Here is a 27,195-nt window from a genome sequence, read left to right on the forward strand (position 1 = left end):
AAGAAAGAAATCATTTATAATTCCATTTTTGTAGGTTTAAAATTTTTAATTCTTTTTATTGTGATAGAATACACACAACTTAAAATTTACCACCTTAATCACTTTTACATGAGCAGTTCACTAGCATCAAGTATATTCACATTGCTGTGCAACCATCACCACTATCATCTCCAGACCCTTTTTATCTTGCAAAACAGAAACTGTGCAACCATTAGACACTAACCCCCCATTTCCTCCTCCCTGCCAGCCCCTGGCAACTGCCATTCTACTTTCTCTCTCTATGGTTTTGACTACTCTAGGTACCTTGTATAAGTAGAATCATACAGTATTGGTCCTTTTGTAACTAGCGTATTTCACTTAGCATAATGTCCTCAAGGCTCATCCATGCTCTAGCATGTGTCAAAATTTCCTCCATTTTTAAGGCTGAATAATATTCCATCGTATGGGTGGACCACATTTTGTTTATCCATTCATCTGTTGATGGACACTTGGGTTTCTTCCACCTTCTGGCTATTGTAAATAATGCTGATAAGGATATGGGTGTACACATTTCTCTGAGTCTCTGCTTTCAGTTCTTTTGGCTAGATACCTAGAAGTGGAATTGCTGGGTCATATGGTAGTTCTATTTTTAACTTTTCTGAGGAACCATCATACTGTTTCCCATGGTGGCTGCACAATTTTATGTTCCCACTAACAGTGCAAATGGGTTCCGATTTCTCCACATCCTTACCAACACTTGTTATTTTGTAAATTTTTTTGGATAGTAGTCATCCTAATGTGTGTGAAGTGGTGGTTTTGATTTGTATTTCTCCAATGACTAGTGATGTTTAGCATCTTTTCATGTGCTTATTAGCCATTTGTTCATCATCTGTAGAGAAATGTCTATTTAAGTCCTTTGCCCAATTTTGAATCAGGTTTTTTTTGTTGTTGTTATTGTTGTTGAATTGTCAGTGTTCTTTATATATTCTGGATATTAACCCCTCATCAGATATGTGATTTGCAAATATTTTCTCCCATTGTGTGGGTTGCCTTTTCACTCTGTTGACTGTGTTCTTTGATGCATAAAAGTTTTAAATGTTGATGTAGTCCAATTTATCTATATTTTCTTTTGTTGCCTGTGCTTTTCATGTCATATCCAAGAAATCATTGCCAAATCCAGTGTCAAGAAGCTTTGGCCCTACATTTTCTTTTCTATTTTGCCCTAGGAGTTTTATTCTTTTAGGACTTACATTTAAGTCTTTGATCCATTTTGAGTAAATTTTTGTAAAAGGTGTGAGGTAAGGGTTCAATGTCATTCTATTACAACGTCATTCTATTACAACGTCATTCTATTACATGTGTACAATTTTCCCAACACATTTTGTTGAAAAGACTGTCCTTTCCCAATAATTCCATTTTTGAGAGGCATATTTCCTTTGGTCTTTGCTGTGTGCTTGCATATATATATATATATAATATATTATATATATATATATAATATATTATATATATATATGTATAGTTTTGCACAGTTGAGATCACACAGGATTTGTTAAGGAGGAAAGTCAATATATTTAGTCTTGGGTCCTGCCTTTTTTTTTTTTTTTTTTTTTTTTAATTGGGTTTTGCAGAATTTTTTTTTAAATTTTATTTATTTATTTATTTATTTACTTATTTATTTATTTATTTATTTTTGGCTGTGTTGGGTCTTCGTTTCTGTACGAGGGCTTTCTCTAGTTGCGGCGAGTGGGGGCCACTCTTCATCGCGGTGCGCGGGCCTCTCACTGTTGCGGCCTCTCTTGTTGCGGAACACAGGCTCCAAACGCGCAGGCTCAGTACTTGTGGCTCACGGGCCTAGTTGCTCCGCGGCATGTGGGACCTTCCCAGACCAGGGCTCGAACCCGTGTCCCCCGCGTTGGCAGGCAGATTCTCAACCACTGCGCCACCAGGGAAGCCCCGGGTCCTGCCTTTTAACACATTTGCCTGGAAGCCTCAATGAAGCGGTCTTCAGTCATTATGTAGATATTCCAGATGCCCAGGGTTTAGCAGGGACTGTTAAACGGTTGCTGAGTGTGCAGAAATGGTTCAGAGAAGGTCACTGTCTTCAAAGTCCAATAGAGGAGACTAAATGAACAATTAATACAGGAGGTCTGGATTCACAAAAGTCTGGACAAAGGGATACAAGGAAACAGAGGCAGGAGCAATGTGGTACCCAGGACATCTGGGGAGGCTTCCCAAAGGGGGTGACATTTGAGGTGGCTCTGGAGGAAGAAGAGGCAGAGATGGGGAAGACTGAGAACAAGGAGTGAGCAAAGGCCCAGCAAGAGGGTGGGAGGGGGCCTGGCATGGTGTGGCCCTGGGTTCTGAGAACGAGAGACAGAAGCAAGGATTGAGGTGAGCATGGTTCATCCTGGGGGCCATGAGGAGACTCTGGAGGTCTGGAAGGGTTGGAGTGGAGTGATATGGGCCACCAGGTATGACGCCCATCAGAGCCTTGCAGCCATATAAAGTCAGGGGCTCATGCTATGTCACCAGTTATTTATTTATTTTTTTAAAAAATTCATTTATTTATTTATTTTTGGCTGTGTTGGGTCTTCGTTTCTGCACAAGGGCTTTCTCCAGTTGTGGCAAGCGGGGGCCACTCTTCATCGCGGTACGCGGGCCTCCCACTATCGCGGCCTCTCCTGTTGAGGAGCACAGGCTCCAGTCGCGCAGGCTCAGCAATTGTGGCTCACGGGCCCAGTTGCTCCGCGGCATGTGGGATCCTCCCAGACCAGGGCTCGAACCCGCGTCGCCCGCATTAGCAGGCAGACTCCCAACCACTGCGCCACCAGGGAAGCCTTGTAAATTTTTATGAAAGTTGCATATGTACATAGTTTCAAGAACCAAATAGTTCTACAAGGCTTAAAATGAAAAACAACAGCCCTCCATCATCCACTTCCTTTCTCATGTTCTCCGGAGATAACCACTCCAACTCTTTTAACTTTTCAAATTTTTAGTATTTGCACCCACATCTCTAAGATACGTAGTTACATTGCTACAACTTGATTTTTCTGTTTCGGGCATTAGGTATCAATTTTCCACTATGAAAGATGAGAGTGGAGCATCTTCCACACGCTGCCCTCCCCTTCACACACATTTCCTGTGCCCCCATTTTCCCAAGACACTTTATGTCACAATTCTAGTTAGCACAATACTCAGGTCTTACATTCTATGCCAAGTGATAGCTGAGCCATGTAGTGTACTATGATGGCTTTTCCTGAACACATTTTTGACCCTTCTTGTTTTTGTTCACTTAGTTTTTCTGTGTTTTTATTAATTCATCTCCAAACTCTCTCCCAGTTGTGCAGATTTCCTCCTGACACTGCATGAGATATTCCATTACTTTCATCTTCTTCCAGCAGTTGCTCCTTGAACCTCTGATCTGCTGCGATCTGGGCAGGTGGAAACCTACAATATTGGGATTGCTTTTCACCAACAACATGGGGATTTCCTTTGCCCCAAGCTTCCTCCCTGTATTGGGCAGCCTCTTTCCTACAGTTCATACCCACTCCTTTTGGTTTGCTCCCTCATTGTGATGGAACACATCCTCCAGTAGCTTTCTGAGAAAAGGTGGCATGTTTACGAGGCTTAAGGTTAGGTGTTCTACCCAAGAGCCAAGGCTGAGGCATTTATATATTTCTCCTGCCTGCCTTGTCCACGGGGCTTTGCACCAGGGTCTCCCACTGACTTCCCATCATCCTCAGGCTAGACTGCCAGGGATCCATACACCCGGCAATGCGAGCTTATCCCTCTGAATTCATACCTTTTATTAGTTTCTGGCCTCTTACAAATTCCTTTCCTTTCCCTCCAACTTAGCCATGCACTCAATAATATGTATTTTTGATATTTTAACCAGCATCATTAGTTGTGCTGAACCAGGAAGGATTTTGTGCACAAGATAAGGGCCTTGGGTGGGGGAGGGGAAGAGGGACCATCTGGAGAAGATAAGAACAAGAGCCTTTCTCCAAAGGCCACAGAGAAAATAGCCTGTAGGGAATTCACACTCAAACACTCCAGGTGGGCCTATGAGTGCCAGGAACTATGCTGACTGAGGCAAAGTCAACTTTGCATGGTCCAGGGGCTCATATGGGTCAGACACCCACTGGGAGCAAAGACTCAAACCTCACCCCAGTCACAGGTACAAACAACCGGGGACAAAAGCAAGGGACAAATAAGTGAACACACAAGTGAACGCCTGACCCGCCATCTTCCGGGAAACTGAGGCACTGGCCTCACCTCTCCTCCGGGGCAGGTCTATAATTCCGAGGGGTCCTGGAGCAAAGTCCTCTTCTGTGCTTTGTTCCCACCAGACCCCCTTTCCAGAAGCCACTTTAAAGAAGCCACAGAGGCCACCAGCTTTAGGGGTCTTGCTTTTTTCCTTTGAAGTGGGAGTGGGCGGAGAAGGAGTTTTCCAGAAAATTCCTTGAGGCAGCCTCAATGTAAATATCTGGTGAGGTCTTAGGAATTGGGAACTCCTTCTCTGGGGCTGGGAAGCTGAGGGCCCGCTGCAGAGGGCTTGGGCGGAGGGGTGGGAAAGGGCCTGGCCAGCTGGGGCCTCCCACACACCCCCAGAGCTCCGCTCCCCTCTCTCCTCCCCCGTGGCTCCAGGATTCCCTCCGAAGAGCATCCCCCCCTCTGTAGGTCTCCTCTTTGGCCTGTGCCCTTTGCCCCCACCCTGCCTCCCCAGCCTGACCTGCTAACCAAAGCCTTCTGTGCGAGGTCAGCGCTGCCTGGCGGATGCCTGGGGGATGGGGAAGCGGAAGGAAAGGGGGATGGGGAGGGCCCCAGCCTTCAGAGCCGGAGCAGATGGCGAAGAAAAGAGGCTTGTTTGCCTCGCCGGGGGTCGGGTTCCAGTACAAGAGGGGAGTTTCTCCAGTCTCGGGAGTTTGCTTGCACACAAGCACACGTGGGAATGTGTGTGTGTATGTGGGGTCACCCCCTTTTTGCTGGAAGTGCTGGGGCCTGCTGTGGATTCTGGTTGTTGTTTACCTTCCTGAAGGCCTGACTTTGTCTGGGCTGTGAATTCATCCCGGGCAGGGGCCGTGACCCACCCCCCAGTTCCTGTGTACCCTGGGTGTGTGTCGGCACAGATCTGGTTGAGTGACAGCTGGACCCAGGAGACCTCAAGAGGAAAAGAGAGTCTTCGTCTTTGCCAAGGCTCTCTGGGGGAGGGAGCGATCTCTGCATTTGGACCCAGTTCTAGAGGCCTTGGAGCTTAGAGACAGGGTCTGTCCTGCTCACTGAAGTCCCTGGAACATCCTCGATGCCTAATTACAATGGCAAACACTTCATTCGTGCTTATTCTGTGCTAGGCGGTCTTCTTCCTGTGTTACGTATATTGACTCATTCCTCACAATGACCCCACAGGTTAGGTGCTGGTATTATCCCCATTTTCTAGGTAGGGAAACTGAGGCCCAGGGAGGGAGAAGTCACTCTGGGCTTCACAGCAGAGCTGGGATGTGGGAGGTGGGTGCCAAGGCGGGAGGGTTCTCCAGATTGGTGGAAACAGCAGGAGCAGAGGCGCCCCGAGGGCAGCGGGTTTGGCCTTTTGAGCCATCCGCACCCAGCCCCTGCGTCCTGTCTGTAGGCACCTTCCAACAATTCCTTTCTTTTCGTATCCGTTGTTTTGTACTGCACGCCTTCAGTATTAACTAGGGACCAAGTTTCCCAAAACCAGGCTTATGGTCACATCTGGGAACCCCGAAAATGTGGCAAAGGTCTGTGACCCAGTTCCCACTGGTCTGAACTGCACCTCCCTCCACAGGCCTGGTGTGGCCACCGCTCAGCTGTGTGGCCTGGGGCCAACCCTGTGTAGGAGGTGGAATAAAAGCCCCCAAAGATGTCCACATTCTACTCCCCAGAGCCTGTGAATATGTTACCTTACGTGATACAAGCGACTTTGCAGATGTGACTAAATGAACGCTGTTGAGGTGGAAGATGTTCCTAGATTCCAGGTGAGCACAAGCTAATCAGCGCCCTTCTAAGAGGGAGGCAGGAGGGCAGATGTGACGACGGAATTAAGAGGTCAGAGTGATGTGAGGAAGGGGCCTTGAGCCAAGAACTGCCGGCAGCCTCCAGAAGCTGGAAAAGACTCGGGACAGATTCTCCCCTAGAGCCTCCAGAGGGAACCAGCCCCACGGATGTCAGCCCTGCCGACACCTTGACTCTAGCTCAGTGAGACTGATTTTGGACTTCTGGCCTCCAGAGCTGTAAGATAATAAATATATATCATTTTACATTGCTAAGTTGATGGTAATTTGTCACAGCAGCCCTAGCACACCAACACACCATGTCCCCACTCTGAACCACAGTCTTTTCATCTGGAGAATGGTCACAGCACCCACGTCCTGACTCCAAGGCTCTGGGGATCAGAAAGCAGGAGACCTTCCGCTCTTCTGGGCTGTTGCTGGAACTTTCTGTCACCTAAAGCAGGTTTCTGCCCATCAACGGATGAATGGATAAAGAACATGTGGTATTGATGTGCAGTGGAATATTATTCAGCCTTTAAAAAGAAGAAAATCCTGCCATTTGTGACAACATGGATGGAACTGGAAGACAGAATACTAAATGGAATAGGCCAGATGCCGATGGACAAATACTGCATGAGACCACTTATAGGAGGGACCTAAAATATTATAGAAGCAAATTTATAGAAGCAGAGAGTGGAATGGTGGGAGGAGGGGCAATGGGGAGGTACTAGTCAAAGGCTACAAAGATGAGTAAGTTCTAGAAATGCTGTGTAGTTAACAATGCTGTAGTGTGTGTTTAAAAATTTGCCAAGAGGGTAGATCTTGTGTTAAGTGTTCTTACCACAAAATAATAGTAATAATAATAATGATAATAAATAGGGCAAGAGGGAACTTTTGGAGGTAATGGATATGTTTGTGGCATAGATTGTAGTGATCATTTCCCTAGCGTATACTTACCTCTGAATTCATCAAGTTGTATCCATTAAATATGTACAGCTTTTTGTACGTCAATCATACCTCAATAAAATGGTTTAGAAAACTAAAAAAAGCAGGTTTCCAGGCCTCACTGTTGTGAGGTCTCTTCTGGAGGGGAGAAACCCTTATCCAGAGGAATTCTAACCAAAAGTTCGGCAATCCCACCACAGGCCTGATTAAAAGAAACCTTTCTAGCAGGAAAACTGCAAGTCATTAGTTTTCAGCTTTTTCTTGTGTGAACGACCGTTGGGAGGCCTGGTTCGCAGCATCCTGCAGCTTGTGATGGATTTAATTTTCTGTCTTGATCCCATGGCAAAACCCACAAATAGGAGCGCATTAGCCGGTCTGGTCCTGGCGGCTGCGCTCCTGGGATGGATGAGGTGCAGATGGAAGGGCCCTCCTGAGTTGCTCTGTGGGAATCACCTGTCCGCGGGCGTTCCTGGGAGGAAAGCCCTTTCATCAGCGGGACTGGAGAGACAATGGCACTGCAGAAACAAACCAAGAACTTGAAAGTGCGTCTCTCTGCCGGATGCCAGGGGAGAGGGGCAATTCTTCTCCGGTGATTTTGTGTCTTTCTTGTGGCCGGCCCTGTGGTGCCTGGAGGACTTGGGCAAAGCCGCCAGATGAGAGGGGAAAGGTGAGGGGAAGGTGGGCTGCCCGACCAGGGGGACATCTGCCTTCAATCACAGCGGAGAACAAGGTGGGGCTGAGGAATTACACTGGACGAGGCTTCTCTGGAGGCTGCAGCCTTCGGGTGGGGTCTCAGCCCTGGGGTCGTGCACACAGGGGCTCAGGAGAAAACCTTCTGGAACTTAGCTGTGTTCACGTCCTGCCCTTGCTTACAAACTGTTCTGAGGCCTCCCCCGGCCTCAGGCCAAGGCTGGAACCTTCTCTGGCAATTCTAGCACTTTCAAGCTTTTGCAAATGACCGTCCTCCTCATGAACGTTCCTCAGCCCCGGCTCGGAGTCAGGCTGATGCTGGTGCTGGGGGTCCTTCCCCTCCGCCCGGGATTGTGTGCATCCTGGGAGGGGCCTGGGAGGCCTGGACCAGTGGCAGCAGGAGCGAGAGGGTGATGCAGCAGCCCAGTGGGTGCTGAGGAGACGGCATAAAGCCCTGGTGCAGGCGAGGGGGCCGAGATGCTGGGGAATGGCGCTGTTTGCTGGACGAAGGGCCGGGGTGTGGGGAAGGGAAGTCGGTTTGGTGTGATGCTGGGTTTGCATCTGAGCCCGGGGAGGATGCAGTGCCCGGACGTCCTGGAGAAGATGACCGGGGGCCTTCCCGGTAGAGGTCTGAAGTGGACGAGCTCCCTCCAGGCGGGCACAGAGGGAGACGGGGGAGGGTTCATGGGATCTGCTGTACCCCGACATCTAGATGAGGCTCAGAGAGGGAGGAGGAAGGGGAGGAGCTGACAGGGTTCAGAGAGCCAGGAGCGGAGATTTGGGAGACGGGGACTGAGACGTGGGCGTGTGGACTCCTCTTTTGAGAACCGCGACCCCGAAGAAGAGGAGGAGAGAGAAGGACGAACTCTGGGCGTGGGGACCAGGATCTGGTGCGAGAGCCTGGAACATGCAGGTCACTGGAGTAAGATCCAGTGGAGAATGGACGTGAAAGCAGGGAATATATAGGGGTTGGGAGGCGGGGGGACACCTGGCATGGCCTCCTGATCCCAGGTGAGCTGAGAGGCAGAGAGGCCACCTGCTTCCAGGTGAGTGGGAGGGGGAGGACTCAGCCCTGGTAAGCCTGGAGGAGGCTGGGGAAGAAGCCAAGGGAGTGTGCGCCTGAGGGCTCAGCGTTCTCAGTGGATTGGGAGATGGGCGGCCTGCAGGTGGGGCGAAAGGAGAGGAGGGGAGGGGAGGACAGCAGAGCATCTTGGTGGGGGACCAGGGAAGACTGAGCTGCCACCGGCATGGAGGGCCCTGCCCAGGCAGGACGTGGCTCTGGGGGATCAGAGTCCCTGGGCAGTGGGGCAGGGCCGGAGTGGTTTGACCTTACCATCCCTCCCCGGCAGAGCCAGGCATCTCCTCCTCAGGGCTCCCCCAGCATCCCAGGTCCTGGCCTGTTCTCATCACCTGCCTCCTATTTCTGTGGTCCTTCGCATCGTCTGTGTCCTTCCCCCAGATCGCAGGTCTCCTTCCTGCTCTGTCAGCCAATGACCATGTCAGGGGCTGGTGCCTAGAGAGGGCTTAATAAAAGTTAATGGACGGGGACTTCCCTGGTGGCGCAGTGGTTAAGAATCTGCCCGCCAATGCAGGGGACACGGTTTGAGCCCTGGTCCTGGAAGATCCCACATGCCGCGGAGCAACTAAGCCCGTGCGCCACAACTACTGAGCCTGCGTGCTAGAGCCCGCGAGCCACAACTACTGAGCGTGAGTGCCACAACTACTGAAGCCTGCACGCCTAGGGCCCGTGCTCCGCAACAAGAGAAGCCACCGCAATGAGAAGCCTGTGCACCGCAACAAAAGAGTAGCCCCCGCTCACCGCAACCAGAGAAAACCCATGCGTGGCAATGGAGACCCAATGCAGCCAAAAATAAATAAATAAATTTATATATTAAAAAAAAAAGTTAATGGACCGAATGGCTTAGAACCACCATGAGGAGCTCGAGTGTCTTTGCTGTGGAAGCCGCAGTTAGACGGGGGAGGTGGACAACCGCTCACATCTGTGCCTGACGAGCCCCACACGGGTGGCTCTGCTTTGCTGGAAATTCTCTCCGAGCCCCTGGCTGGGGGATGATTTTGGAGACCCAGGTGTTTGCAGAACTACCTGCCTGGAAAGGATGTAGGGCTAAGGCTTTCCCTGACACCGCCAGTCCTGTGGGTGGTAGAAGCCTGGCCCTGGCCGGCTGGAGGACGTGGTACCTTGCTCGGCCAGTCCGGTTCCCCAACTGTTCTGGCTTCTGGGCGAGAGGCAGTGTTGCTCGGGCCCTTCTGCCGAGGTGGGGGTGATGGCCTCTGTAATAGTCCCCCAGCTCTGATGCTGCCTTGTGGGTTCCATCTGCTGCCTGAGGAGGAGGCAGAGGCCCAGAGAGGGATGGGGCCTGTACAAAGTCACACAGCAATTCCTGCAGCTGGACCCCCCCCCCCCCAATCCACAGCTCTGGAAGCTTTTGTGAGGAAGACCCCTGGAACCCACTGGCTGATCTCAGATGGAAAGGGCAGGATCCACTGGTGTTTACCCATGTTTGCCGGCTACCTGCTGGAGGGGTTAATGAGCCATCAATGATTAGTGCTGATAGCAAGATACCTCTAAGAGGTAAGAAGCAAAGGCAGATTCGAGAAGTGGTGAACCCAAAGAAAAGGCAGACTTCACAAACAGCAGGGTGTAATTCGGAACACTGCAGTCATTCTCCTGGATTTTGCCCTTTGCAGGGGAATTGAGGCATTCCTTAGAGACTCCGACAGCTGTGGGTTTCTTGGGTGTCATGGGCCACCCAGCTGGGCCTGGTGTTTAGAGCCGGAACCCCTTTCCTTTGGAAACGGATGCAGGTCCAGAAGGTGTTCTGCTCACAGGAGACTCGCTTGGTCGTAATTGTGTGTGATCCTCGGCGGGTATCAAATGCCAAATTCCACAGTCAGTCCCTTTCAGCCGTCACATTCCTCAGATTCTTATCAGTTTTTTTTTCCTCAAGTGAACACTGGGAACCACTCTCCCCGCTGATTGCAGAAGGAGGGGAGAAAATTAAAAACAGGAGTCCTGGCTTTCGTCCCCGACTCTGCCACCAGCTTGCCATCCACCTTGGGTCCTTCCCTTCTTTTCTCACCTGTAAAGAGAGGGGGTTGGGACAAGATGATCTTTGCAAAACCTCTTGTGGTACAAAGCTTTTGTAATCCTCCATCCAAGTCCATAGTGAGATGCTGTCTGGAAAATACACCTAAACAACATTCCGACTGCTTCATCAAGCAAGAGAATTTTCTAGCACATCTGCAGTGGTGGGAGCTTAGGAGTGGTGACCTTTCCATGTGTCCCCTCCCTCACGGGGCACCGTTCCTTTCCCTGAATGTTGCAGCAGAGATTCTCAGAGATGGGCATTCTGAGTTCCAAGGGGCTGGGCCCTCAGGGAAATGTTCCAGTAGTTTGCATCTCCCTGCCCAGCAGTCTGCTGTATGGCCTTTGGCCGTAACTGTTGGCAGCAGTAACCATGGCGGTCACTACCACTGATGTTCCTTTACAAGTGACAAACTGCTTACACATTCATTTATTTTTGTGGATCCCAGGCTGCATGTTATTATTCCCATTTTATAGAGGAGGCCACAGAGGCTCAGGTGCCATGAAGCCCGTTCAGCTAGGCAGAGCAGAGCCAGGACTGGAGCCCGGCTCTCCTGAGCTACCCACATCCTGGGCACTTTCCACATCCCATAGTGTGTGGGGTCACGCAGCTAGTCAGCGGCCTTGCATGAGGCAGGGGCTCCATGGACATTTGTGCAAATCGGCGAGTGATGCCCCCTTGGCCCCGCCATGCAGAGCCAGCGCCTTGGTTGGCAGTCAACAGTAGGAGTCTTGGGGCACATGCTATGCTGATGTTTATGGAAGTGAAACATTTACATCCCAAGGATCCTAAAACGCCAAACCAAGGAGCTGGTCAAGCCAGAGCAGTCTGACCCTCACAGACCCAGATATAGTCTCTGAAACTGTCCATCATCTAGTGGAGAAAAAGAATGCAGATACCATTGGGTAAAGAGCAAAGTCTTCCTTTGTCCCAGAAAAGGTAGAGCTAGTTCAGGATCATGATTATATTTCCATTATGAAGTACAATCAACGTAAGCGCTCAGTAAACTTTACTCATCCCCACAATGAGTCAGCAAGGTGCTGTGCCTTTGTTCTGGACCTGCCAACGGTCCTCGGTGTCCACTGGGGCACCAGGATGCATTTGGTCAGTGAGTGACCTCTGTGGAAAGCAGAGCTTTCTTGTGTCCAAGATCAGGACAGGATCTAGCAGTGTCTTTCTCAAAGACACGGTCCTTCATGGTCTTTCTCAAGTGCACCATCTCTCAAAACCACCTAATGACTCAGATTCTGTGAGGATGGGCCCCAGGAATATGCATGTGTAACAGGTTTCCGGGTGATGCTGAGTAAGGAAGGTGACCCTATCCACTTGAAGGAAGTTGGAAGCTAAAGCAGGAATAAGAGTAACGTTTACTGAGCACTTACGCTGTGCCAGGTTCAGGGGTTCTCGTGAAAAGTGCTGGTCATGGGGTCTGCTTAGCCAGAGAGCATCTCAGCACGTGGTCCCCCTAAACGTGGGCAGGAACGCTGACCCCGTGCAATGCATTTGGCCCCATCTTCTCACAACTTGTGGCAGAATGCTCAAAACCACATGGTCTGTTCGGCCAAATCATATACTCCCTTAGCTGCCCTCCTCTGAATGGGAAATCCAACCCCTAAGTAGCTGATGTTCTGTGCTGGGTTCTTTCCAGCCTCCTCTCAGGTGGGGGAGGCCTCAGGAATTCTCCGCTGTGGAAGGTGCTAGAGGATGAATGCAGACAATAATGAAGTGGGAGGAAGCCCAGAGGCTGCCTATAGCACAGCCGTGCTCCCCGGGGCCTGCCGGCTCTCCAGCCCCCCAGACACGCGAATCTGCATTCGCCCTCCAAGCCTCCGTGCGTGCGGGACCCTGGGGTCTGTGCCATCGCCCTCCTTTTTTACAGAAACGTTTGGTCAGTTGCCGCGGGGCTTTCGGATCAACATCCTGTACCTCTAATACTCAGTGACCTTAAATGTGCTTAAATTCCTCCCCAGTGTTGCCTTGAAACGTACCGTTCCAGTCAAAACGACTGTCAGGAGATACAGGCAAATTGATCTGCTTATCCAAACACTCCTACTGGTTTTTGTGCCCTGAAAACCCATCAGGCCTTAGTGTAACATACACCCAGTTATCCTTACATAAACAAAACCCTAACTCCGGACAGTGGTTTAGGTGGATGAGAGATGAGAGATGGAGAGCAACGTCAGCCGTAGAGACGCTTACTTTGTTGGGAGACACCGCGTAGCGGTCCATGCGTTGGCCCCGTTTGGATCCAGGTGGTAAAGACCATTTCAGGGGGCTTCCGCAGGGACTCGGCTGGTCCCTTCATGGTCTGTGCCCGTTTATCCCAAATGGGCTCAGCCTCTGCCCTCCCCCCTGCCATCAGAGGGTCCTCCTGGAACCCCACTGACTGGGTTCCCCTCTCATTTAAAAATCTTCCGAGTCTTGGGAATTCCCTAGCGGTCCGGTGGTTAGGACTCGGCGCTTTCACTGCGGCGGCCTGGGTTTGATCCCTAGTCGGGGAACTAAGATCCCGCAAGCCGCACAGCGCAGCCAAAAGAACCCAAAAATCTTCCATGTCTTACCTCCTCTTTTCCAATAGGGTGAGTCTCCATGCTCTTTGAGGGTCAACTGTGTATCTTCACCCTCCATCCAGCGAGTGGGTGTCCTGCCTCTGCTCCCCATTCCCTTCCCAGGACGGGGCGCCCACTACAAACGTGCGGGCAGCTCATTGCACCCACGGCCCACCCTCCGGAAGCAGGTACTTCCCCAGCCTGAGTGGAAGTCTGCCTTCTGGTGGATGTCGTGTTCTGACCCGACTCCGGGCCCTCTGTGGCCCCACAAGCAAGTGTTGTCTAGCTCCCCTGCACTTATCTTGGCGGGGGAGAGAGCTGGCCTCCCAGAGCTGCCTCCCGCCACCATGGCCCTCAGCTTATTTCTACTCAGTATATCTGAATGCTGCATTGTCTACAGGCCTCCGCTGCTGGAGAGGGCAGATGTGGACCTGAGGGGCATGGGGCCTTCCCCTCCACGTCACCAAATCTTGGGCTTCTGACCTGTCCTCCTCCCATGGACACTCACTGCTCTGCAAGCCAACCTTCCCCTCCTCCCAGCCCTGGTGTCTCCTGCTCAGAGGACAGCGGTCGCAGCCCTCTCCTCCCAGCGCGCTGGCTCTCAGTTTGTTCCTTTTCCTGTTGGGGCTCATGGCAGACACCAGGTGGAGTCTCCAGGAAGCAGATTCCGAGATGCGGTCCAAGAGGGAGGACGTGTATGGGGGGCGCCTCTTAAGATTGATGCCCGTGGAAGGGAGGGGCAGAAGCAGGAGTTAAAAGGAGAAGTTGAGCTTTGATGTGGACCCAGTGACAACTACCATTGACCTCCCGGGGGCCCTGCACCTACAATGGCCCTTCGAGTTGTCCTGAGGTCCATATGACTGAGCCTTTCATCTTGTGCAGGGACCGGACACTGGACGGGGCCCCAGGAAGAGCCGAGCCTTGGGCGAGGTGGTTCTGGGCAGCTGAGGTCTAAAGACCCTTCATTGAGGGGGATCTGGGTGGCACAGCCCAGGGTCCACCATCTGTGGGCCAGTGCAGAGGCGAGCAGGGATGTTCTCGACGTTATTCTGCTATTAAGACGGCCTGAGATTGCCTTTGCTTTCTGGAGGCTGCACACACCTCTGAGTCACAGTGAACTTATTGTTGGCGAGAACCACTGCGCCCCATCTGGGGCTTGTCCGCTGGGTTTTGGGGCTGCAGTGCAGGACTCCACATTTGCCTGGTCATGTTTCATCTTGTTAGATTTGGCTCCTTGCTCTGGGCTGGGGAGATCTAGCTTGGATCCTGACCCCCTCCCAAGACCCAGGCCCTGCATCTGCCAGCTCCTGGTCTTCCGCAGTTTCTCTCAGCAGCCCCGCTGCCTTCATCATGGTCTGTGGCACGGCCCTCTCCTGGCAGCACGGCCCCAGGTGGACAGACCGCCGTATACCAAGACCCACGCACTCAGGGTGAGCTCTAAGTCAATTCGGCAGGGTAGCCAGGTGGCTAAGGGCTCGGCTCGAATCTGGGTTGTCTGTTGACTTGGGTGGCCTTGGACGTGCCTCGGTTTCCTTACCTGGAAAACTGGCATAACAGCCGTTCTGACCACCCAGGATTGTGTGAGGCTGAATGGAGGTCTGACTTAGGTAACCGCAGGGAGGAGGGGGCAGGGGACAGGACCGGCTCGGAGCCCACCCTGTGAGCCCTGCTGTGGCCTGAACTGCCCTCAACAGTTGTCCCAGTGGTTTCACGCATGAGGTGGGGACTGTCCCCTCTGCTTGCTGTTTTGCATGTGAGGTGGTCCCCTGAGGGACACGGCTCGTAAGTGCCTGCCAGGGGATGCTGTATTTGCTGTCTAACTCTCTGCTGTCCTCACTGGCAAGGTGGATACAGCCTGGGGTTTGGAATTAGAAGGCTGATCTTCAAGACCTAAGATAAAAGGTATAAACTTCCAGGTACAAGATAAACGAATCTCAGGGATAAAATGTACAGTATGGGGAATATAGTCAATGATATCGTAAAAACTTTGTATGGTGACAGATGGTAACTAGACTTATCGTGGTGATCATTTTGTGATGTATAGAAATATTGAACCACTATGTTGTACACCTGGAACTAACATAGTGTTGTAGGTCAGTTATACTTAAATTCAAAAAAAAAAAAAGAAAAGAACCTAAACTGATCACTTATCACTGTGTGACCTCGAGTCTCCCCTGCAGTCTGGGGTTCCTTCTTTGTAGAATTCCTACCTGAGACTTTTTGAGAAGATTAAACAAGGTCACGTATGTGTGTGAGTTGACTAGGGCAGCCATAACAAAGTACCACACAGGGGGCAGCTGAAACAAGAGAAGTTAATTTCCTTAAAGTTCTGGAGGCTGGAAGTCCAAGATCAAGGTGCTGACAGGGGTGCTTTCTCCTGAGGCCTCTCAGATGGCCACCTTCTCCCTGTGTTCACATTCGAATCCAAACTTCCTCTTCTTATGACACCAGTCCTATTGGATTAGAACCCACCCTAAGGGCCTCACTTTAATGTAATTATCTCTTTAAAGACCCTATCTCCAAATACAGTCAGATTTTTAGGTAATTGGGGTTAGGGCTTCAACGTATGAATTTGTGTGTGAGGGGGACACAATTCAGCCTATAACAGTATGTGAAACTGCTTTGCCAACCATAAAACGGGTCTTGGGGTACCGGGCCTGACTCTGCCCACAGAAGAGGGTCTCTGTATGGTAAGGGTCCTGGCAGGCTGATTCTATTTGCGCCAGAGCTGTTCTTCCCGTCCCTGGAAGGGGCTGGGGGCTGGCTCCTCTGCCTGCATCTCTCAGGGAACCAGCCCAGGCCCTGTGGGCTCTTTGTCATGGGTGTGGCCTCAGCGTCATCCGAATTGCCTATCCACTTGGCCATGGCCTTTAGGTTGCAAACCTCAGTTCTCACAGAGTTTCTTGAGCCAAGCTGGCAGGCAACCCCCCTGGAATTGGCCTCTGTAGGGGTCAGGCAGGTGTGGTCAGGTAATAGAACAGTGAGGGCCAGGTGGAGAGGGGCCTGACACAGGACACCCCCAACCTTGAGGTGGGTGGCTGCAGCCACAGGAGCAAACCCCATGGTGCTGAGCCCGAGAAGCAGTTTTTGGTAAGAGAGTGAGTGAATGTGGACGGGAAAAGGTCCCTCTGGGATGTGGGGCTTGGGATCAGATGAGCACACCTTTATGGGGCCTGCCCTGAGCCTGCTGTCCTCTGGAGCTTGTGGTCTTCGGGTGTGATGAGGGTTAAGATAGAGGCATACAGGGAGGGCAGGGGGTCAGGGAGGGCTTCCAGGAGGGGACAGAGCCTGAATGGAGACGGGTAGGGTAAGAGTTGGCTGAGTGAAAGAAGGGGGTATGGCATGCCAGGGAGGACAAAGTGACAGGGTAAATGGCAAGATGGAGCGTGGTGGGAGGTGTCAACAGAGAGGTGGGTGGGAACCCTGGAGGATGGGGAGCTAGGAAAGGGTTTCCAGAGGCCAGGTGACAGGGCTAGGTTTGTGGTTTAGGGAGCGCCCTCTGGTGGCACCTCGAGGAGACTGCAGGGAAACAGGGCAGATGCTGGCCGACCAGCAGGGGCCTGGCTGTGGGAATCAGGACTACGGGACCAGGGCTGGGATGCAGGCAGGACTTGCCTGACGTGGGGGCTGATCAGCTGTGGAGAGTAAGGGAGGGAAAATGTGGGTTCTGTGGCGATTTGCCCCTGGGGGTTCTGGGTCAGGGGACCGGGAACTTAGTGGTGCTGGTCACCAAGATGGAACGAGAAGGGGTTGGATAGCGATGGTCTCCGTAGTGGATGGATTGAAATGGTGTGTCCTGAGGTGTTCCATGGGCTATGAGGATGTGTGTCCATGCAAGTGGGGCACATATGTTGGGGTTCAAGAGGAAGCTTTGAGGTGATGCCACATTGGGGTGGAGCAGAGCATGGGACAGTGACATGGGGGCAGACTGGGTGGTCCTCGTGGGGAGGGAGATCACTGTCAAAGCCCTCAGGCTTGGTTCAGGCTCAGGGTCCTGGGGGTGGAGGGGAAGGTGAGATCAGGTCCCAAAGCAAAGCTCAGATAGAACTGGGGCTCATGGGCCGGTGCGGGAGGGGGTCCCAGGGTTAAGGGGAGAAGGGCTGATGTGGTGGCATCCCCCGGCTGAAACAGATGGGTTGCTTAGTTATGTTCAGAGGTGGGCATGGGCTGGCGGTGTCCTGAAGACCCCTCCATTCCATCATGACGTGATTTCCTGAAAGCACTTAGCACTTGTTTTCCCAAAGGACTCTAAATTAAGGATTTCACGGCTTGGCCAAGCCACAGAGCCAGACACGTAGCATGGCAAAAGCTGCTGTAGGAGCAGCCCCCAGGCCTGGTGGAGCAGGGCCAAGTCAGTTGCTCTTCCCCATCAGGGAGCGGGCCTCTCCTCATAAGGAAACGGACCTGGAGGGGAGCAGATCCATCCCCAAGGCTGGGAGTGAGTTTCCCATCCTGGACCCTCCACGAGAGCTCAGCTGAGGAGGGCGGGGGGGAGATGATGAAGGGATGTCGCTGAGATGATGCCCCCAAATAAAGCCAGTCCTGCCCCGTCCTGATGAAGGCTGCTGAGGCCACCCTTACTTCTTAGGCAGTTTGAAGACCAGCCCTGCCACTCCCAAAATCTCTGCCCCTGGGCCAGTCCTTCCAGCAGGGTCATGGAAGGGATGTACTTCTCCTGCCAAGCCTGTCTCTGGGCGGAGTCATCCTGTAGCCCTTACAGCCTTGTTCACCCATCACTGTGCACCACCATGGTCAGGGGTGGGGGTGGTGTGATGCCACCCACAAAACAGGAGACATAGATATGATACTCAGGAGATGGGGATCCTAAGGGGGACCCCATATGGGAGCAGAGTGCCTGACACCGAGATTCCCTGGAACTGCGGGTGCCTGGAGATGAATGGGGTTTAGAATTCCATCTGAAAAGGCCCGGAGCCCTCTTTCCTTGTCTCTGCCTGCCTTCTTCGTTGTTTTTGGCCAGGTTTTAATTTTGGGAAACCATTTACAGCCCATTAAAAGATCAAATGTCTGGAGATGATGAATCAAGGCATTTAAAAATGTTTTCCAATTCATAGCTCATTTCCCTATAGAAAGCTGTGACCCAGAAGTGGCTGGACTCTGTCTGTTCCAGATCGCCAGGGGCAGATCTCAGGGTGGAGCATTGACCTTGGATTCGACAGCAGTTCATCCCGAAGAGACTCATGCTGAATGCCCGAGGTGGTGCTGAAGCTCCCTGGTAGAGATGGAGGAGGGGTCCAGGCCCAGTTTCCCTGAGTAACTAGCAGAGGCAGTGGTTTGCGTTGTACAGGTGGGACCCTACTGGCCGCCTGGGCAGGAAGGCTGGATTCCCTTCCCAGCTCGGCCTCTGATTTGAGCCACGGTCAGTGAGGTTTCATCTCTCAGTACTTCTTTTCCCATCTGCAAATAGGAAGGACAGTCCTTACACTTGTATGAACATGGTGGGGTTTCAGTAGCCAGCTAATCAATCATGACACCTTGGGGCAGGTAGTGCCACGTGGATCTGCTCATTTAGTCCTCACAATAACCTTGAGAGGTAGAATTTTTTTATTTAACTGAGGCTCAGAGAGGGAACATCACTTTGCTCAAGTCACACAGCAGACTGGTGGCAGAACCAGGTCTCCTGATGCCTTTGGGGAGAGGGATCAACTTTTGATTACTTTTTCATGCTCTTTCATGGTATTTTTGACTGTGCCAATATATGTTCCTAGAAAATTGTCCAATTGTCAAGATTTTGAAAAATGTTGATGTAAGATCAGACATAACATTTATTTACAATTTCTAATCTCTATATGGATTTTTTTTCTTGTTCTTAATGTCTTCTTATGTCTTTTGTTTCTCATTAAAAATTCTCTAGGTTTTGTCTATTTGACTTTTTTAAACCTGTGTTTGATTTTGTTGATTCACTTTTGAAAGTAATCTATTTCATTAATTTCTTTTTTCTTTAAATTTTATTTATTTTTGGCTGCGTTGTGTCTTCATTGCTGCGCGCGGGCTTTCTCTAGTTGTGGCGAGTGCGGGCTACTCTTGGTTGCGGTGCGCGGGCTTCTCATTGCGGTGGCTTCTCTTGTTGCGGAGCACGGGCTCTAGGTGCGTGGGCTTCAGTAGTTGCAGCACGTGGGCTCAGTAGTTGTGGCTTGAGGGCTCTAGAGCACAGGCTCAGAAGTTGTGGTGCACGGGCTTAGTTGCTCCACGGCATGTGGGATCTTCCCCGACCAGGGAGTGAACCCGTGTCCCCTGCGTTGGGGGGTGGATTCTTAACCACTGCACCACCAGGGAAGCCCTATTTCATTAATTTCTGCTTCCATCTTTGTTAATTCCTTTCTTCTCCTTTCTAATTCCATTGTCTTCTAATTATTGTGTTTTCTGTTGCTACTTTCTTGCTTTTCTAGCATTCTGTTGGGTTAATCCAATTTTCTTTGTTTTACTTCTTTCTTTCATGGTTTGTCAGTTTTATGTCCTCTTCCTATGCTTCCTAGTATTTATCTTAAAATTTAAAAATTTTTAAAAATTTAATTGCATATTTATCTACTGCACTTAAAGTTGCACAGTTTCTATAGCCTTTCCTTAAACAAGACAAAAATCTCAGCAAATATTAGTTCCTTCTGCCCCCTCTTTGCCATTGTCCATATTGAGATCACCTTGGATTTTAGATCTAGGCTGTTTTTAAATCTTATTATTGTTTCTTTGTTTGTAACTGCTCCTCATATTTAATATATTCCTCCTACGCTCTCCTATGTCCGTTAGTTTGTTGGAATACATCCTCTAGTAATTCTTTCAGAAAAGGTGACTGGTAAACTTTCTGAGTTCTTGTGCATCTGAAAATGTCTTTATTTTGCCTTCACCTTTGAAGAAGAGTTTGTTCAGGTATAGAATTCTGGGTTCTAAATATTTCCCCTCAAAACTTTAAAGCAGTTGTGTCACTATATTCTTGATTCTGATATAGCTCATAAGAAATCTTATTTCAGTTTATTGTAGGTGATTTGTTTTTTCTTTTCTTTCTTCAGTGTTTAGTAGTTTCTCTTCATTCTGAGTGTTCTGAAGTTTCACCGAAATATGTCTGTCTTTGTTCATCTTGCTTAGCACTCAGTGGGCCCTTTTGAATTAAGAATTCATGTCTTTTACAAATATCATAGGATATCACTTATGTGTGGAATTGAAAAACATGATATAAATGAACTTATTTACAAAACAGAAATAGACTGACAGATGTAGAAGACAAACTTATGGTTGCCAAAGGGGAAAGGTGGGGGGAGGGATAAATTAGGAATCTGGGATTAATAGATACACACTACAATATATAAAATAGATAAACAACAAGGACCTACTGTATAGCACAGGGAACTATACTCAGTATCTTGTAATAACCTATAATGGAAGAGAATCTGAAAAAGAATATGTATATATAACTGAATCACTTTGCTATACACCTGAAACATTGTAAATCAACTATATCTCAATTAAAAACTAAAAAAAAAAAAAAAAAAAAAACTAAAAAATAAACATTATTCACACACACACAAAAGAATTCATGTCTTTCTTCAGCTCTGGGAAATATTCTTTATTATTGCTTCAAGTCTATACTTCCCTGTGCTCTCTCTGATCTCCCCTTCCAGGGCTACAAATTCCATGTATGCTGGAATTTGGTCTGTCCTCCAGGTACCTCACCTTTTCTCACATTTTCCATCTCTATGTCCCTTTGCAGTATATCCTTGGAAAGTTCACGGCTCAGATTTCCAGCTCATCAGCTCGTTCCTTAGCTTTGTCTGTTCTGTGTTTTCAGCCCATCTGTTGAGCCTTTTTATTTTCACAGTCATACATTTCATTTCTAACATATCTAATTTTTTGATTTCATAATATTTCTTATGAGTGAAAAATTCTATCTCTTTAAGGACTTTAATTGTGCTTGAAAAAACTGTCTCCATTATTTGCTTCATTAATTGTTTTTTCTTGAAGTGTGATTTATTATCTGTTGAGCCAGTGCCTTTCTTTCAGGGTATTGGCCTTTTTTCTTAAATAATTTGAAATTCTTGGCATTTGGGGTTTTCCATTAGCTTGTCTCTGTTTCTCTGTTCACTGCTGCTTTGCCTCTTGGAGGGTTGCCTCTTGGTGGTATAGGATAAAGAATGTGCAAGAATTCAGTTGTCTGACCTTGAGAGGGTCCCTGTTTCTTCTGGAGGTCATCAGCCTTTGAGGCACCCATTCTGACCACACCTGCCACAAAACAAGTGAGTTCAATGCCTGATTCTTGACATCAGCAGGGATAGGGATCCTGGTCTTACCTGTCTGGCTCCTTCTACCATGGTCCTTTGACAGTCACCTCTGCTGCTCCTATGTTGCACCCACCTTGAGCCCCAGTCTTCCCTGCGTGTTTTGGACTGTGCTTCCTCCTTCGATTTATTCCCACGTGCTTTTAGTCTCTCAAGGATTCCTCAAAATATCTGGCCCACTGCTTTTTGTTTTCCAATGCTGTTAGGGACTTATTTTTATTTATTTGTATTTTCTGCTTTATTGAGCTCCGATTGACAAATTTAAAAAGTGTTTATTCAGGTTGTACAACTTGATTTTTTTGGTTTAAAACATGATGATTTAATTGCATATACATCGTGAAATGATTACCATGGATTATTAACACATCTATCATCTCACATAGCTACCTTTTTTATGTGTGTGGTAAGAACACTTAAGATCTATTCTCTTAGCAAATTTCAAGTATACAATATGGTATTATGAACTATAATCACTATGTACAGATCTAATCTGTACATTAGATCCCCAGAACTTATTCATCTTATAACTGGAAGTTTGTATCCTTTGACCAACATCTCCCCATCTCTCCCATTCCCCCTCCCCTGGCAACCACTATTCTACTCTCTGGTTCTATGAGTTTGACATTTTCAGACTCTACTTATAAGTGAGATCATACAGATTTGTCTTTCTCTGTCTGACTTACTCACTGAGCATAATGTCCTCTAGGTTCATCCATGTTGTCACAAATGGTAGGGTTACCTTCTTTTTTATGGTTGAATAATTGTATTCCATTGTATATATACATTACATTTTCTTTATCCATTTATCTGTAGATGGACACTTAGTTTGTTTCCATCTTGGCTGTTGTGAATAATGCTGCAATGAACGTGGAGGTGCAGATATCTCTTCGGGATACTGAGTTTGTTTCCTTTGGATAGATACCCAGAAGTGAGATTCCTGGATCATATGCTGGTTCTATTTTTAATTTTTTGAGGAACCTACCATAATGACTGCACCAATTTACATTCCTACCAACACTGTACCAGGGTTCCCTTTTCTCCACACCTTCAGCAACTCTTGTTGTCTCATGTCTTTTTGATAATAGCCATCCTAACAAGTGTGAGGTGATATCTTATTTTGATTTGCATTTCCCTGATGATTAGTGATGTTGAGCACCTTTTCATATACCTGTCGGCCATCTAGATGTATTCTTTGGAAAAATGTCTATTCAGATTTTTTGGCCATTTTTATTGGATTATTATTATTATTTTTTTGCTATTGAGTTTTATGAGTTCCTTATATATTTTGGATATCAATCCTTATCAGATAAATAGTTTGCAAAAATACCAAAGCTCCCACAAAGGCATTTTTGTTCGAGAATGGCTGCCAAATTATTGCTACTGAAGGGTACTGAGTAAGGGACCTCCTCTCCCACCATCTTGCCGATGTCACAGTGGGGACTTATTTTTAGATTTTCAATATCTAGGATCTGGAGATGGGAGGGGGAGGTGTCTGCCATCTTGATCCAATCACCATATTGTTTGCACATGTCCCCTCTTCCCCGCTGCAGGCCCCAGCTCAGGCCTCCTCAGCTCTTACACACTGCACCAGAGGGGCTTTTCTAAAATCAGACCCATCTGAGTCATTCCCCACCGCGCCCACCCCCCAGTCCTTCAGTGGCTCCCCACCAATGTCATAAGACCCACCTCTGGCAGGTTCCCCGCCTCTTCCTTTCTCCTGGCTACTCCCCTTCCTCCAGCCTTCAGGCCGCGCCTAGTTGCACGCTGGTCCCTGGGCGGCTGCAGTCCGTCTCACCAACGTGCCCTTGCTCACCCTGCTCTCTCCTCTGTGAACTGTCCCCCCCTCATTGCCCCCACACTTTGGGTCTGCTGACTCTGACCTTTCAGTTCTCAGCTGATTGGCCTTTCTTAGGACCTGGGTTGGGGGCCCTGCTGGGTCCCCATAGCTCCCTGTGCTCATCCTGTGCTTGTTCCTGTGACCCAGTGTTCCCGTGTGTTCTCCTCATCTCGCCGAGCGTCTTCCCCTCCAGAGTGGGATTTCCTGGCAGGGGGACAGCCTTTATCACTGATTTCGCACGGAGTGTTTGAAGACTGAAATGATGCTGGGGCTTGATGGCTAGGGGATGTGGGTACTCTCCCTTCCCCTTAGACCGGTACGCAGGGTCTCAGTGGGCCCCTTACCCAGGAGCACCGTCCCTCAGGCTTGTGGAGGGGCCCCTCCTCAGCCCGCACGGCCTTTTGATCCACAGTCGGCACCTCAGGAACAGGCAGGACTGACCTGACTGTTGCTCTCCCCACAGGCACTGGTGCCGTCACACGGTGACACGGACGGTGTCCTGCCAGGTGCAGAACGGCTCAGAGACAGTGGTCCAGCGCGTGTACCAGAGCTGCCGGTGGCCCGGGCCCTGCGCCAACCTCGTGAGGTAAAGGCCGCGGGGCTGACCAGCTCTGCCTTGCCTTTCTGTTCCCTTGGATGAATCCAACCCTCGCACAGCTGCTGGGATAGGGGGGTTGACTCTCGGAAACAGAGTCGGACACGCATTTATGGAGCACCTTTTGTGTACGGGGCATGGGGGGTGTGCGTGCGCAAAGATGAAAGGGACATGCTCCCCACTCGGAAGAGTCCTCACAATCCAGTGGGTATTTGATGAGCAGAAGGGCCAGGTGAGGCCCCCTCACACACCACCCACAAGCCCCGCCTCTCAAGCCCCGCCCCCTCATAGGCCCGCCCCCACAGCCCCGCCCACCTCAAGCCCGGCCCCTTTCACAGTCTTGCTCCTCTCGCCAGTGCCTTCCTCTCCCAGCCCTCACCAGCTCCTGGACGTTCACAGGGAGAGCTCTGAATGAATGACCAGACCTTCTGGGTCTCTGAGACCCCACCTTGCAGTGCCTCGTTGTCCTCTCCCCCTCCAGGCCCTGCTCCAGCTCCAGGGACTGGCTTCCCTTACGCCCTCACCCCCAAACCTCTCCAGCCCTGCGTTTCTGCCTCAAAGACCCTTCCTAATCTCTGCCTGGGACCACCCTCCTCAAACTCCAAATCCCTTTCCCTTCTGTGTTAAGAGAGCACTTTGTGCCCTCCGCTGAAAGGACTTACTGCATGAGGTCTGTATTAGGCAAGGTTCTCCAGAGAAACAGAACCAATAGAATAAGTGTGTGTGTGTGTGTGTGTGTGTGTGCGTGTTGGATATATATATATATAGGAGATGGAGAGATTTTTAAGGAATTGGCTCATGTGGTGGTAGAGGTTGGCGCATCCAAAAGCTGCAGGATAGGCTAATGGGCCGGAGACCCAGAGAAGAACTGATGTTGCAGAAGGAATCAGAAGGCAATCAGCTGACAGAATATACTCTTCCTCAGGGAAAGTCAGTCTTTTTCTGAAAGCCTTCACCTGATTGGATGAGGCCCACCACATTATGGAGGGTAATCTGCTTTACTCAAAGTTTACCACCTCGATATTAATCTCATCTAAAGAAATACTTTCATGGCAACATCCATTTGCATTTGACCAAATATCTGGGTACTGTCGCTCAACCAAGTTGACACATAAAATTAACCATCAGAGGGTCATCATGAGTTGGATATGTTTTCATCACCAGAGATGGAGAATGAGCCCATGAGTCAGGGCCTGTGCCCACACAGTGCTGCCCCCTATAGGGCTCACCGTGGAGCTGACACCAGAATCAGCCTGCAGCATGAATTAGTGGGACCCACAAATGTGGCAGAGAGTCTGGTCCTGGGCCAGAATTATTATTGTTTTTTTTTATTATGAAGATAGTGATATATACTCACTGCAGAAAAAGTTCAAACATTCAGTAATAACTGAATAAGGTAAAAAATGAGCATTCTTCCTCTCCCAATGCCACCTCCATAATCCCATTATTAATATGTCATTCCAGACTTTTTTCTCCACTTATATGTATATATGTAAATATATTTTCTTTTTCTTTTTTTAATTTATGTTTTATTGAAGTATAGTTGAATTACAATGTTGTGTTAATTACTGCTGTACAGCAAAGTGACTCAGTTATACATATGTATACATTCTTTTCATATTCTTTTCCATTATGGTTTATCACAAGATATTGAATATAGTTCCCTGTGCTATACAGTAGGACCTTGTTGTTTATCCATGCTATATATACCAGTTTGCATCTGCTAATCCCAAGCTCCCAATCCCCTCCCCACCACCCTTGGCAACCACCAGTCTCTTCTCTATGTCCCTGATTATAAATGTATCTTAAACAAATATTAAATGATGTTATTTTGTTCTACAACTTGCTTTTCCCCCAGAAAAATATTTTGAAATATATTCCCATAGAGTCACCTCATTTTTAACAGCTGTGTAGTATTCCACTGTAGAAAAGTATCATCATTTATTTTGCATGTCCTCAATTGATGGATATTTAAGTGGTTTCCTAGTTTAGCCATTCCAGACCATGCTTCAATTGCATCATTATATACATTTTAATACTTTTACAAGTGTTTTTTAAAAAATATTTATTTATTTATTTGGTTGCACTGGTTCTTAGTTGCGGCAGACAGGCTCCTTAGTTGCAGCTTGTGGGCTCCTCAGTTGTGGCATGCATGTGGGATCTAGTTCCCTGACCAGGGATTGAACCCAGACCCCCTGCATTGGGAGCACAGAGTCTTAACCACTGGACCACCAAGGAAGTCCCTACAAGCGTTTTTTTTTTTTTTTTTTCAAACTTTTTTTGGGGAACAATTTTAGATTTACGTAAGTGTTGCAAAAAATAGTAAACAGAGTTTCTGCATAACTTTTCCGTTCACCCAGCTTCCCTGTCTTAGTCCGTTTGGGCTGCTATATCAAACCACCATAGACTGGGTGGCTTAAACAGCAAACATTTATTTCTCACAGTTCTGGAGGCTGAGAAGTCCAAGATCAGGTGCTGGCAGATTCAGTGTCTGGAGAGAGCTCTTTTCTTGGTTCACAGACAGCCGTCTTCTCAATGTATCTTCACATGGCAGAGGAGATGAGGGAGTTCCCTGGGGTCTCTTTTATAAGGGCACTAATCCCATTCATGAGAGCTCCACCCTCATGACTTAATCACCTCCCAAAGTCCCCACCTCCAAATATCATTACACTGGGGATTAGGTTTTACCATATGAATTTAGTGGGGTGACACAAATATTGAGTCTATAGCATACCCCTAAGATTAATATCTTCTGGGACTTCCCTGGCAGTCCAGTGGTTGGGACTTTGCCTTCCAATGCAGGTGGTGCAGGTTCGATCCCCAGTTGGGGAGCTAAGATCCCACATGCCTTGCGGCCAAAAAACCAAAACATAAAACAGAAGCAATATTGTAACAAATTCAATAAAGACTTTAAAAATGGTCCACATCAAAAAAAATCTTAAAAAAAGATTAATATCTTCTATAACCATAGTACAATTATCCAAGCCAAGAAATTAACAATGCAATACTATAAACTAAGACCTTATTCAAATTTTACCAACTGTCCCACTAATATCATTTTTCTGTTTTTTTTCCCCCATTTTTCATTTAAGTTGTCATATCTCCTTAGTCTCCTCTAATCTGGGGCCATTTCTTAGTCTTACTTTGTCTTTCACGACCTTAACACTTGTGAAAGTACTGGCCAGTTATTTGATGGA

At 48.8% G+C, this 27,195-nt stretch overlaps 1 protein-coding gene across 2 annotated transcripts in view; it reads left to right on the forward strand.

Annotated features, from left to right (window-relative positions):
* The window catches only part of COL26A1 (collagen type XXVI alpha 1 chain), a 168,064-nt gene that overhangs the window by 19,143 nt on the left and 121,726 nt on the right, over positions 1-27,195 (forward strand). For both annotated transcript variants that reach the window (XM_057529031.1, XM_057529033.1), the window contains exon 2: positions 23,867-23,989. In XM_057529031.1, the coding sequence (XP_057385014.1) occupies positions 23,867-23,989 (123 nt within the window). The remainder of the gene's footprint in view (positions 1-23,866; positions 23,990-27,195) is intronic.

Source organism: Balaenoptera acutorostrata, chromosome 15 (assembly GCF_949987535.1).
Source record: "Balaenoptera acutorostrata chromosome 15, mBalAcu1.1, whole genome shotgun sequence".
Lineage (NCBI taxonomy): Eukaryota > Metazoa > Chordata > Mammalia > Artiodactyla > Balaenopteridae > Balaenoptera > Balaenoptera acutorostrata.